At 37.9% G+C, this 14,993-nt stretch overlaps 1 protein-coding gene across 7 annotated transcripts in view; it reads left to right on the forward strand.

The window, feature by feature from the left end:
* PHLDB2 (pleckstrin homology like domain family B member 2) overlaps positions 1-14,993 on the forward strand; it is a 238,032-nt gene that overhangs the window by 178,122 nt on the left and 44,917 nt on the right. For all 7 annotated transcript variants that reach the window (XM_063630643.1, XM_063630642.1, XM_063630646.1 and 4 more), the window contains 2 exons: positions 2,767-2,910; positions 3,978-4,115. In XM_063630643.1, coding sequence (XP_063486713.1) covers positions 2,767-2,910; positions 3,978-4,115 — 282 coding nt within the window. The remainder of the gene's footprint in view (positions 1-2,766; positions 2,911-3,977; positions 4,116-14,993) is intronic.

The raw sequence follows: 14,993 nt of genomic DNA on the forward strand, positions 1-14,993 counted from the left end.
GCTGATGGATTCCAAGAAACACATTTTTTTACTTATTACTTTCTGAAGGTAGACATATATTACCTTGAGACAGCAGATAGAAAATTCTTTTTAAAAAACCCTCCTATTTGTTTTGCATGCTCTTTCTCTTCAATTAATTTCCACACTGGATTATTTGCCTAACAAAGTACAAAGTTAATAATCAATTTAGGGATAAATGGTGAAGAGAGGAATGTGAAAAACACTGTTAGTTGACTTAACTATACAAAACAATCTTAATGATATTTAGGAAACCTGAGAGTTACCAGTCAAGAACTTGCTTTATGCAACACTTACAGATGCAGATGACTTTGGAAATATGCTGATTTTAGTCGGCCTTTGTGAACCACCTCCTGAGGTAAAAGTTGTCTGGAAAGTGGCTCATCTTTCTCCTTTTGAGTCCCTTGCACCCCTCTCCTTTGGCTGCAAAAGGGTTTTAAGAAGAAATCTGTGAAAAAGGGGCAAGCAGAAAGTGTCTTTTCCCCTATCGTCTCTCCCCTTTCCTGTGTGGATCAAGTTTCCCCAAAGATAACATATTAGAGGATGCACATACACGTGTAATGTGCTTATTAAAACGTCACTGTTAGTAGATTCCTGTCCATTACTGGAAAAAAAAATTCCCAGAGAAATTAAAATGAAGGGCATATGTTTAAAATTACAACATTCTCTGTCACTATAAAACTTAAAGCTACTCAGTGGCTACCACACCTTGGCTTTCTATTGGTTTTCTTTATTTGGTTAATAAATGAGATTACATTGTCCTCACCCCATTCTATCATAAAGCGTTCGGTTTTAGAATGCTTCCTGGAGATTTTGCTTCTTATAAATAACTTAGAAAAAAACCACAAACATTTCCTAGATGGCATTTATTGCTATAAACAGACTCTTAAGTTGTCTATTATTAAATATATCTATTGTGATAAACTTTCTAAAAACTTTGAATTATGCAGATGATTCCCACTATTAACCATCTTTACCCCCTACTTGCTTATAAAGTTTGGAGTTTTACAGATAGTTCTATTGTTTTGTATTTTTCTTAATGCGTTGCTTCCACCTGTGAAAGAGATATTTTTAAGTCATTTTGGAAGTAGAAACCTAATATGTAATCTTGACTCAACAGGATACTGCCCTTGGTGAGGCTTTCCTGCTAGGATTACTCACAGTGATTCTGGAATGCCATTTCACCGTTACAGGCATTCCTCATGGCTTAAAACAGGCACCTTAGTATTAGGACAATGAGCTTTATTGTCTGTGATAAAAAGGTCAACAGTTGTTTTATTAGCTGATAAGATATTTCATGTAAGATGACAATTAAAGAGCTAAACGTCAAAGCTTGGAAGAGCTGCTTACCTTCGTCCTAACAAACCTGAGGTACTAAATGCTGAATCGTTGAATCACTTTAAAAAGCTACAAAGTAGAGTAAAGAATAAATAATATAAATATGAATAAAGAGTACAGAATATGACATGATGGATGGCTTCTTAAATGTATTATCAAGATTGTCAAATAAATTTAGTGAACCTAGTGAAATATATTCAATGGGTTTTTTTGGGGGTTAATTTGAAGATTTTTTTTAATAATTAGTGACAAATATTCAATAATTTACTCAATTGGGCTGCTGTTTTCAATTTTCATTTGTGAAACTGTATAATTATTGACTTGCTAATCCAAAAAAATTACTTCTTTTTCAAAAAGGGATAATTTAAATAAGTAATACATTCATACTGACATATAGTATATATAGAAAGATTGGTCTCTACCAGGTGATATCCAAGATAACTAACCAGAAATTCTAGAAAGAAGAAGCTATTTGTAATTCACTCCATTCTCTTCTTGAAGAATAAACAATCACATTTTGACTGTATGCGTGATCTACAATATTGCCTTCTTCCCTGGGCATCTGTCATAGCTCCATTCAGGAGTGTAACTATGCACTCTCTCACTTAATTTGTTTCTTGACTTTCTTACTTCTTGCCGATGAACCAGTTTTTCCATTAAATAATTTTACGAATGGTGGCCAGTGTCCTGTTTTAGGGAGTGTCTTAGATGCTATATAGCAAGAAGGTCTATAGGACAAAGAGAGGAAATAGTGCACTAACACAAAAGTGAAGCATCAATTAATTTAATACTGAGTGTGTAATTTTAAATCATTTTATGGCTCCCCAAAATGATGTGCCCTTGCTTTTCTAACTTGTGTTGAGAAGGAAATACATAAGCATGAATGCTCATTTGCAGATAACCCTAGCAGCAAGACCCAGCAGTATGCCTAGAGATTCAAGAGGCTTTTGTAGGAGATGTCCTCACCTGGAAGATAGGAGACAATATTGTGCTTGTAATGACCATAGGATCACGCCCAAGAGATCCCTGAGGAAGATGCCACAAGTCTTCTGTCAGTTCTAGTTCTCTGTTATGCTGAACTTTCTCTATAACCTTGGAGAAGTCATCTCAGTCTCTCCATACCACACCTTTCTTATCTGTGTAATCTCTTAGTTCTTTTAGCTTCAAAAGGATATGAATTGGTGAACTGAAGTTGGTTTGTCTGAACTCTCCTGAGAGCCTAACTGCCAAGGATGGCATTATGTGGGAAAAACACATCAGAGCTCCAAGCATGCAACTGCAGGGATGCTTTTAAAATCTACGTGGGCATGCAGACTGTGAAACCCTAGACCTGTGGATGGTTTACAAGTCAAGTTGGGAAATTCTAGAACTGAGGTGTGAATAATCCATTTCTGTATTGATTAATCGCAGACCCCAGAGGGTATAAGTGAAGAACAGAGATCTCAGGAGTTGGCTGCAATGGAAGAAACCCGGATAGTCATTCTGAACAACCTCGAGGAACTTAAGCAAAAAATCAAAGACATAAATGATCAGATGGATGAATCTTTCAGAGAGGTAAACTTTTTACCCTCTTCCCTTTTTTCTTTCTTTCCTTTAGCTTAAAAATATTGCTGCTCATTCAGGCACAGGCTTTGGAGGCCAGATACATAGACATCAACATAAGCATACATTTATTCAGTGGGTTCCCTGTGTATAGTGAAAATACCCTTTTTCTACATTCCTTTTTTCTTTCTTTTTTTTTTCCAGCCAGATGAGATAAACACATTAAGCCCTCTTTAATGTACTTTATGAATCTTCAACCAACTTTGTCTAAACTAGTATGTGCTTTCTGACCTAACAGAGGATCTATCAGCTGAGGTGCTCTGTATTTAGATTTCAAGGTCAAATCCAGCAAATGTTTTCTGAACACGCTTTACTCTGAGTTGGATATCACATTGGCACCATGATGAACTTCACACGCAGATCAAAAATCGATCCAGGTTTCTAGAGGTTTGGAAACCAGGGGGGAGCAGAGAGAACACATACTGCATAACCACAATAGAAGACAGTGGCAATTTTTATGTTACCCCCATGGCATGAGAAGGGGCACGTAATTCTGCCTAGGGAAGATCTGTGTGTCTGTCCTTACAGATGATACCAATAGGCCCTTAAGTGGTTAGGGGACTGCTCACCTGTTGTCTTGCATAGAGACGCTGGAAGCCCCTCCTGCTGGCATTGCGAGGAATGCAGAGCTCACATGCTGGGCTCGGGTAACTTTCTCTTCCCATGCTCTAGGGACAAAGAAAGAAAGACGTGGCTGCTCCCATGGTGGTTTGTGCTTGATCTTGAACTGAAGCAAATAGGCAAAATATCCTTGAGAAGTGAGAAGAAGAGGGGTTATAGTAGAAAAGTTAAGTGATAAGATAACTAGTTTTTTTAGTGAATATATTCTAGGCTCTCTAGCTTGCTTATGTGGGAATCCTGATTTCACTTGGGCTCTCTGGAGTGTTCCCAGGCACCCGATCTGGCTGCTACAGTATTACTTTTGGAAATTTGTAGCTGTTGCAAATGTATCTCTAGGGTGGTCAGTTGAGAATATCCCCAAAGGTGAAACACTTCTGAGCTTTGGTTTGTGTCCTTAGTTGGATATGGAATGTGCTCTTCTGGATGGAGAACAGAAATCTGAAACAACTGAACTTATGAAGGAGAAGGAGATTTTAGATCATCTAAACCGGAAAATAGCTGAACTGGAAAAGAACATTGTTGGTGAAAAGACCAAGGTAAAAGAAAATTATATTTCAATGCAGTTTTTATGGGCAAAGTGGTGGTCCCAATTGATTGAATTTAAATGTTGAATGGATTACTGTGGTTTTGGATTTGTGTGTCATGTTCCTGGAGGCAGTGGCACTAGAGAAAAATCCTAAGATCATACATTGTCAGAAACTAAGAACTGCCAGGCACTGGGCAGCTGATGCTGAGAAAGCAGAGTTCATATAATTTGTGAGCCGATATTCCTGGCAGCTTTATCCTACTTGAGATGAGTGAGTTGTTTGTTTGCTTTTTTTCATCGGCCTTTCTGCTTTTCTGATTCCATTGTGTTTTTTAAGTAATTTTTTTTAGTTTACTGAAGTTCTTTACCACTGCTGCCCTGTAGGGATGGCTTAAGCAAATTCAAATAGGGTTGCCTCATTTCTTTTCATTTTTCTGTTTATTAAACAGATGAATGAGAACCACTCATCTCACCTGCTTTGCCTTGCTATTGTTTTCAATGCAAGTGCACTGCTTTTTGACAAATGTATTGGAGTTTCTAAAATTTTCTTCTGGGAGTAGTCCTCACACACTGCCAAGAGAAAGCTATCTGTGAAACACCGTTGACACTTATCTTGGAAAAGGTTCTGTGTATACATTTTGGATCACAACCTGAATGGTGGCTGATATCTATTAGGGAAAGTATGAAAAATCACTTGCAGATTTTAGAATTCAGGATGGTAGTTGGGTTTGTCTGTTTATGTGTTTTTTTCCTCTGGGAAATATACATCACTCTCCTCTCCCATTGTGAGTTACAGCTGAACTAAAAATAAAATTGAAAATAAAATTCCAATTTGAGAAAGAAAAAGCAAATAAGCTTTAACACATTCTTCCTTACTCAACTTGTTCTCCACTAAGCTGAGAGAAAGAAAAATTTTTTAGTTTGAGTAAGTTCTAGTGGTAATGTGTAGAATTTCTGCTGAACGTGACTTCCCTTTTAGGCTCTTACTTGTTTAAGACCTATAAATAAGCACATTTGATCTTGGTGCCAGAGAATGAGCTCAAAATGATAGTTAGAAATAAAAGTCAAATTAAATGCTACACACCAATTTCTTGGTTGCCAGTATGTCAGAATTAAAGTGCACAGGCTTTTCATATTAAATTTTATGTATGTTCATTAGCCCCCAGACTTTTAAGTAGTATTTGGGTAGTGGGTGTATTTTTCTTGAAAGGCCAAAATGAAGTCAAAGAGTTGACTGTCTAAGTCTGCAGTACTGAAGGATTCAGTTAATGGCTCTGCTTTTCAAAGATTCTGCAAGAAGCCTTCATTGGAAGCATCAGATGTCTTGTGTTAATATTTTACTGTCAAGCAAATATTAATTAAATTAAGTAATAGTAGAGTAGTTTTATTGCTATTTATGTCATATTGGAAAACTCGTGTAACATAGGAATTGGGTATCATGTTCCCTGTGAGCCCTCCTGCTATCCTAATCCATGTAGTTATTTATTTTGTGTATCTCACATATGGCATGGCCTGCAAATTCTATTTGTGTATTTCTCATTAATATCAGATTCTACATAAAAGTGAAGCAAGTTGAGCCAATGTTATATCTCACTTCCCAGAGAAAGTTATCTTATATTCTCAAGGTGGAATTCTCAGGTGGAATTCTAGGAACACGGGCAGAAACAAGCAAGGAAGCTACCTCCATCCTTCCTAATATTGTTTTGATGGCTTGACAGAGGCTATGCACTGGAGAGGGGTCTACAGGAGCTTGATGCATAGGACCAGCTCATACAGCTATGAGGGAATTAGTTGGTCTTAGAAGATAGGATTATTGTCTGTCATTACATCATGTGAAAAATGCAGAAACTGGCTTGGGGTGAGGAACTCCCGAAGAGCATGTGGGAAGTGGAGACAAAGACTGGTCTAGATGATGTTACTACGTGTTCTTGACAAGTAAACTCAAATAGAGACTCAACACAGCTTGGCAAAAATATTATTATGTTTCTCAAATAAATTTATTCCACCATTTAATGACACAGCTATTTCATACACTCTGTTCATACTCCTGGCCCACTTTCATCCCTCTGGCTCAGAGATCATCTTACCACAGAGAAATTAGAAGCATCCCATCTTCTCACAGTGAAGGGTGGGTTCCCTCCTTCCATCATCAAAGACCAGTCACTTTGGATGTGCTCTGGGTGTCATCCTATCCCACCTTCTTGAAGTCTTCATTCTTTCTGCACCCTCACCCCCTGGGGGCAGTTTCTCCCTCTTTACTGTCAGCATGCCAATTTTATTATTTTAAAAATAAATTACTACTTTATTGCTTAACAATAAGCTACTACCTTATCTCTCTTCTCTTCATCATAGCTAAACTTACTAAACAATTTTCTGGGTATACTGTGTCTCCTTTTTTTCATTTTCCAATTAAACATTCTTCCCACTCCAGTTGGCTTAGACCTCTACTCCTCCATCAGATTTTCTCCTGTTAGGACTACTAAAGACCTCAGTGCTGCCCAGCCTGCTGGGTGCTTTTCAGTCCCCTCCTGATCAGACTCCTGAGCAGCATTCAGTACAGGGGACAGCTCTTTTCTTGGCGCTTCTTCACTGTCTCCCTTTTCTTTGCCTCTGTGTACCACAAGCTTCTGGTTTTCCATTCATTTCTCTTACCTCTTTCTCACTCTTCATCTCTCATCTGAACTCAGTTCTCTTGTACCCTCATGTCCTTCTATAGCTATGGCTTCAAATAACTTGCATATGCTGTGACTATCATAGGGATTTCTCTAGTTCATAACCCTTTTTGGAATTCTGACTCATATCCTGTGCCTACCTGACATCCCCACTTGGATATTTCATGGGTATTTCCAATTGAACACACCCATAACTGAACCCTTGATCTTATCTTTTCCCTTGCCTTCCACCCTCCACCCTCCATCCTCCAGTGTTTCCAACTAGGAAATTGCATCTCTATTCACCTATATGTTCAACAGAAACCTGGAAATTGATCTTGACATGTCTTTCCTTATCATCCCTACATTCAGTTGATTACCAGCTTATTTCTCGATTACTTCAACATCTCTGCATCTAATAGCATTCTTTTCTCTGTTATGAAAATCTCTTATTTAGTCTACTTCCACTTGCTTTCCTTCAATCCATTCTCTTCACAGCAGCCAGTGTGATTAAAAAGAAGAAATTAGACCGTATTACTGTGGTTTGTATCATACTGTACTTGACTATGCATCCAAATTCCTTAGTGTGATTTGTCACCAGCCTTTCTGTCAGCAGCCTTTCTGTCACCACCCTCCCATTCTTCACAGCACTCTCACAGTCACCTTCCTTTCTATCTTTCTATTTGTTAAAAGATTCATCCTCCCCCAACGCCAGTCCTTTGCAGATACTGTTTTCCCCTACCTGGAATTCCTTTCCTCATATTCCATGTCTCATTGGTTCTGTCTTTCAGGGCTCAAGATCAGTGTTAGTTTTTCAGAAAAGCCCTTCTAGACCTTTCCAGTTCAGGTTAGATTTTCCCTGTTGTTCTTTTTACAGATAAACATTTTATAATTTATGTTTGTTTTGAGCCTACTAGACATTTATGTCCCACTCTGGCCTGTGAAATAGAGGAGGGCACTAGGGCACTGTGATCCACTGTTTATCCAGCCCATAGCATGTGCCAGGATACTGCCCAGTGTGCTTGCGAATATTGTTGGATTTTCCTGCTAATGGCTAGTCCAGGCTGGGCCTTAGCAAAACACTGAGCCAAAAACCTGCCAAAGAGCTATGTGCAGCCAAGTTTCAGGACAGCTGGGCTGGGCTGCCCATGTGCACATGCCAGGAGGCCTGTAGTCACACGGCCCATCATGCCAAAGCGTAAGACAGAAGGAGGAAGTGGCCTTTCCCCTTAGGGATCGTGTTTCCTTTTCCATACACCTGTTGCTGTGGTCGGATATAAACCATGGAATGAGAAAAGCAAAACCTGAAAAGATATCTCTGTTGGGCAAGCTCCGGTTCAGATGTTGATAGTACATCCTGTAAGCCTGGCTCTAGAATTTTGGAGACAAGGCCGGAGCCATAGGAAAAAGGTTTAATAATACCTCAGAATGCCTCCCCGTTCAAATCTTTTATTTTTTATTTTTTGGGGACGGAATCTCTCTCTGTTGACCAGACTGGAGTGCAGTGGCTTAACATTGGCTCACTGCAACCTCCTCCTCCCAGGTTCAAGCGATTCTCCTGCCTCAGCCTCCCGAGTGGTTGGGATTACAGGCTCCCACCACCACACTCAGCTAATTTTTATATTTTTGGTAGAGACGGAGTTTCGTCATGTTGTCCAGGCTGGTCTCGAATGCCTGACCTCAGGTGATCTGCCCGCCTTGGCCTCCCAAAGTGCTGGGATTACAGGTGTGAGCCCCCAAGCCCAGCCATCAGCATTCAAATCTTGATATGAAATTACTGATGTTATTTTCTTGGCTCTGAAGATTGGTCTTTTGTGTTACTTCTTTTGGCTGATTTAGGAATGCACTTTAGTTTGCACATTTAGCTTAAGTTATCATGATTAGTATTTATTATATGTTATCATATAAAATATAAACCATAGGCATACTTATATAGAAAACATAAAATATAGTCAGTTTGTTCTACTGTGTATTTATTGAACATTTTTGCAGCAGTTTCCTGCAGTGGCCTTTTATTACCCTTAGGGGTACCACTGTTAAGAACATCAATAAGCCTTTTGCCATCTCATCTTGAGATACATGCCACCTGCCGGTTGTGTTCTCAGATAGTAGACACATCACAGATGGAGCCACTATGAACATTGATAAAACTTAAACAAGGTTCTAACTCGAACATAAACCTGGAGGGTATATTTATTTGGTGAAGCAGTAAGCAAAGAGACCATCACATTTTCTTAGAGCAAGTGAAGGAAGATTGGGACCTCTGGTCTAGCAAACTGTTTTCATTTAATGGGCCTGGTGACAGAGTAGGGAAACCACTAGCACCATGAAGTCCAGCTTGGGCGAAGGCCTGACTGTGGAACTGGCTTCCTTCCCTTCTACTCCCCATCCCCATTCCAAGGCAAAGCCTGATCTCAGGCAATGGCTAAGAAGATATGGATGTGTGCATCTGTTTATGTAGGTTTTCTGTCTCTGTCTATTTCTAGCTATATTAAAAATTTGAAACTAAAAATATTTTTCAATTTCTTCTATTTCTGGATTATCTGTTTTATCTGTGCTTCTTTTTAGCACACAAAAATCAAGTCAGTTGTACCAAAATTAAATAAAATGGTTAAGAAAAGGCTCTGATTCAATAGACATGCTCAAGGGTCTTCCCATGACCCAGATGATAAATATATATCTCAAACTATCCTTTTGTTTAAGGACAAATATTGTGTGTCTTCATACAGATGCATTGTTACATTTTGTAGCCATCCTAGCCTGCATGCTTAGACACATGAAACACACTTAAAGTTTTGAACTGAAGCTTAAATCATTCTGTGCCATACAACATGTTCCTGAGTGAAATCTTAAATTCTTTGACTTCCTAATGTTTCTACAGTAAGCATATGTCATTGCATGTTAAATGGTTAAATCTTTTTTCCCACGATTTTCTTGCCAAAGTACCTGTTACTTCCTCCCCATCCTTCCTTTGGAGTCAGGGAAAGACAGTGAGCCTAGCCCAGCATTCTTCAGCAAAGTGTTAATACCTCTTGAGTGCAGAACAGGTGCCAAGTCACAGTCAGTGTGCAGCAGGGACCCAGCCCTTCCCGTGCCTCTTTCTTACATTTCAAAGTTGGCTCCCTGGTCAGAGGAAGTGGAACTGTATAATGGGATTTGGGGATTAAATCAATAGGATTCCAGATTGAGGCTATTTTTTTCTCGTAGTTGTTTGATTACATAAGTCCTGAGTTTCTGATTTATTAGTTTTTTTTCTATACTAAACATTCATCAATTGTGTAATTAAAATGTCAAAGCCAAAGGAAAAATATCTAAGAAAGAAAGAATTATAGGATGTTCCTCTTCAGAGGCAGAGAATGGTTGGTTACTCAACAATCATTATTTGTTGATACAGGTCTATAATATTTCCTCTGCAATTCCAAAATCTGAAAAGTTTCATGGGGAAAAAAAGTAATTTTGTAAGGTTGAATATTCATAAATGTAGCTACAGAAATAGTAACATGTTTGATTAGAGGGTACTGCTCCAAATCTCACTGGAAATGTCATATAATATTTGCTATATAATCTGTGTTACCTCTTTGAAATTCAGAATATTCCGATATCCAAAATACTTCCTGCCTTACATATATCATGGACGTATGCATATGTACAGACTCATCAAAAGAAATGCTTAAACGTGGGCCGTGTTTTTGCATATGAATTCTACTTCAATAAAGCTGTTAAAAGGAAAATGAATTTCACATAAATGATTATGGGCCTAAAATAGTTGCCTAATCTATGAACCTATAAGGATGGCTGCCTCCCAAACAAAGCCACAGGATTTAGGAACGGAAGGAAAGGGATTTTTAGGATATATAGATAGGACTTTGAATGGACCTCCCTTAAAAATGACGACTGGCCAGGCATGGAGGCTCACACCTGTAATCCCAGCGCTTTGTGAGGCTGAGGCAAGAGGATCACTTGAACTCAGGAGTTCAAGACCAGTGTAGGTAACACAGTGAGACCTCATCTCTGTCAAATAAATAAATAAACAGATAAATAAATGAAGCCTTAGAGACTATAAATTTTAACATATCACTGCGTCAATTCCAAACCTGACCGCATGTCTAATGAAATGTGGCCCGTGTGCCTAGAGTGCTGGGTTCTGTGCTAAACAGTTTGGAAATTACAAAAGTGGATTTTAATTTTTAGGAAAATCTTTATCATGCTAACAGGGTTTTCAGAATTAGCAAACAGAAATACAAGAACCTTAGGTACATTTGCATTTCAGACAAACAGAATCATTTTGTATTGTAATTATGTCCCATGCAATAATTGGGACACACTTAACATTAAAGTCATTTGTTGTTCATCTGAAATTCTAATTTAGCTGAATGTCTTCTGTTTTATCTGGCAGCCCTACAAGTTAATAAATTTGTAACCTTGAACCATCTGTTTATCAAGTATTGCACACTTAAATATGGTAAAATGATTTTTTAATTGGTATTCTAGAATATTCTGTGTAGTATTGAAACTCCAAAGAGTTAGCAGATTAAATTTGCTTATTCCTTCAGTAATACAACTTAGAAGAGAGACAATTTATGTTAGTGTCTTCTAACCATGAGATCTAGCAGAATAAGTAATCTTTTGACAAGCCTTGCGTTTTTAATATCATTCAAGATTATTGGCAACTCGTGTGCAAGTTCAGATTCTTTAGTGTAAACTTTTAACAATCCTGATCATTTGTATGGTTAGACGATAAATATTTTGCCTCTGAATTTGAAATGTATCATCCCTGTCTGTATGAATATTGCATACTGGAATCTGTCACAGTTTTTGTTTGGTTTACTTGAGACATTTAATTTAAATGTAAAAAATTTACAATTGGGATATTATTTGTAAGAGAGGACTTTTATACTGTGAAGTAAAGGCATTAGGACCAAATATTTTAAGAATAGTTTTTGGTGGATCCTGTATTAATGTTCTGTATATTCATTAGAAAAATCAAATTGTAGTTAATTGCTTTTGCCTCTCTCATAACCCTGGGTGGCTAAGTCAATGGGTCTCAACCTGGCTGCATATCAGAAAACCTGGAGAGATTTTAAAATGCTTGTTACCAAGCCTTCTATCCCTGGATTTGTAACTAAATTGCGGCCTGGGAAATAGTATATTTAAAAGCTCTTCTACATTGTTCTAATGGGTTAACTGGACTGTGCTACATGAGGACAGGATCAGTTGCTCTCTTTTCTTTCCTCTCCTCTAGTTTTCTTTCAATTGTTATTGCACAAATGAACAAACAACTCACTATGGAAGCAAATATAGGCCCAATTTTATAAACTGATTTCTACCTTAATTTACCCATGGGTAATTTACCTTTGTCTGTAGATGAATGTGGAACTCTAGAAACGTCAGTCTTAAATATACAAAATAGGTCAAACTGGCATGAATTTGTGGCCCAACTGGATTTTGCTGGTACATCAAGAGAAGACAAGTCAAAGTGAGAACAGTACTGTCTCTAGGAAAGTCCCATTCTGTTTGTGGTTTTATAAATGCCCTCTTGTACATCTGGATTTTCCTGGAGTGTTCCAATTCCTCCTAATCTTATTTTTTTCAATAAAGTGAAATGTGTTAAATTTATTAAAAATGCATTTTAGGCTAGGTGCAGTAGCTCATGCCTATAATCCCAGCACTTTAGGTGGCCAAAGTGGGAAAATCACTTGAGCCCATGAGTTCAAGACCACCCTGGGAAACATAATGAGGCCCCCATCTCTACAAATAAAAAATAAAAAATTAATCTGGTATGGTTGTGTGCACCTGTAGTCCCAGCTACTTGGGGGGCTAAGATGGGAGAATCACTTGATCCTAGGAATTAAAGGCTGCATGAGCTGTGATCATACCACTGCAATCCAGCCTGGATGACAGAGTGAGACACTATTTTAAAAAATTTTTTTAATTCATTTTTTTCCTGAAAGTACATTTATGAATCTTTTTTTAAAAGTTATATTCTCTCTCAATTTGGTGTTTGGAAAATATTATTGTGCCTATTGTAGTTAGAATAGGTGAGTTTACCAATTTAAATATGGAGGAAGAGAATAACCTCAATCTTAATGTTTTACATTTAAAAAGCAAGAATCCCTAAACCCTCAAATGCCATCTATTTTACATTCACTGTAAAAGGTGAAACTTTCAGCTCTAATTAACTGCTTGCCTAAAGCTAATTTTCCTTTAACAACTTCCTGGGCAATAAATAGGATAGAGGAATATTTCTTTCTGGCTCAAAGTTGGTCTACTTGTGGCACTCGCAGGAGTTATATCACCTCTGCCGTCCTCTGTGATTTATAGCCAGGCCCACCTGCCACTGGTCTTCTTTCATCCTTTCCCGTTACTTCCTTTGCCCTAGCTTTGGCCCCACTGAGCTTTTGCTGTGGGACCCAGGTAGTGGTCACAGCATTACTGATAAATAGAGAAGCTGCAAAAAGTTCTAATGGTGCCTGCTTGCATATTCTTCCAGATGCCCCCTTGTATGAATTGCGAAACATTTTGAGCACCTCGGAAGTAAGGCACTATTTAAATATGAGATTTTTTTTTTTTTTTTTTTTTTTTTGAGGCAGAGTCTCGCTCTGTCACCCAGGCTGGAGTGCAGTGACACGATCTCGGCTCACTGCAAGCTCTGCCTCCTGGGTTCATGCCATTCTCCTACCTCAGCCTCCCGAGTAGCTGGGACTACAGACACCTGCCACCACGCCTGGCTAATTTTTTTTTTTTTTAGTAGAGACAGAGTTTCACCGTGTTAGCCAGGATGGTCTCGATCTTCTGACCCATGATCCACCTGCCTCGGCCTCCCAAAGTGCTGGGATTACAGGCATGAAAGATTTTTTTTTATTAGCTGTTAATTTGAGTTTATTATTAACAATACAAACATTTGAGAGCATCAGGAGTACTTTTGTTATTTCTTCAGATTTGAGACCTGTTTTAGGCCAGTGGCTTTCTGTATTATCAAATATCATATCAGTGTTTTCTATCAAAGATAACTTTAAATTTTAGGGCTTTATACATATCCTATCAAATTATAATTTGTAGTCTTCTTCTTCTTTTTTAAATTACTTTTTAGCTTTCCATTTGGAGGTAGAGTTGCTGCAAACTCTGGTGATGCAGTACCTAGAAATAGAACTCTTGGGATAAAATTATTTTGCTGTGTAAATAGGGCAATCTTTGATCCACACACGTAGGAAAGAACACCCTTTCTTAGCCAGAGGACAACAAATATTCTGTATGGCTAGTTTTATTAAGGAAAAAAAAATAATTCTGAAGCTAAAGACTAAATCTAACGGTGCTAGTATATTCAATTTAACTATGGATTAGCACACGTGGGCATCCTTTCTTCTGTTAACAATGCCATTGCTTTCTCCAACTCTTGCACAATTGGTGTGTACAGTGAGCAAACTTACCGTTGAAGATCAAAGAAATTTTCTTTGTTGTCTGTTAAACTTTTAAGTTGTTACAGAACCACGTTAGATTGATATATGAAGTAGGGGTCTCAGGTTTATGGCTTCTGAATTTAATTATTTTAAGAAAATTACATTTCTAAAGCCAAATATACATTTCTAAATTTAAGTGAAAAATGGAGACACAAGTGAACTGGTATTGATGTCATGTAGTTTTAGATTTGAACCATAACATATTTTATACGGAATCTATGTGTTTATATAGGAAACGATGGCCATTTTGATAAAATGTAGTAAAGATAATTTCATAGGACTATTTCAGAGGAAAATCCTTAAAAAGAGTCCTTCTGTGATGTGCTTAGAAGCTAGTTTTGTTCCTGCCAGTTTATATAAAAGGAATATAAGGAAGGGAAGGTGGTGGTCATTTCACTTACTGAAGGTCAAATTGTCAAAGTGCTTTATAACGTGCTTTTGTTTAGGCTGATGGTGTTACACAAGGAGAAAACACATCTAGAGTTTGTTTCAATTGTTCAGAGCATCATAAAAAGAACACAAGTTGGGAAGACTGGCACCAAACAAACTGAAGTTTTATTTCTTAATTTAGGAGGTAGCATTGTAAGGCCATGTAATCACTGTATTAGAGTATTTGCCTATTAAATCCTAGAGAATGTCCAGGGTCTCATTGGCACGTGTGACTTGGAAGGGATTTAGTATTCGTTTCCTTCTCCTTTCTTCTCTGACTCTTTTCTTTTTTTCACAGTCCGTGTGTCAGTTTATTTTTATGTCAGTCATTGTGGGAAAGTCTGTATTTCC

The sequence above is a fragment of the Symphalangus syndactylus genome, chromosome 21 (assembly GCF_028878055.3).
Source record: "Symphalangus syndactylus isolate Jambi chromosome 21, NHGRI_mSymSyn1-v2.1_pri, whole genome shotgun sequence".
NCBI lineage: Eukaryota > Metazoa > Chordata > Mammalia > Primates > Hylobatidae > Symphalangus > Symphalangus syndactylus.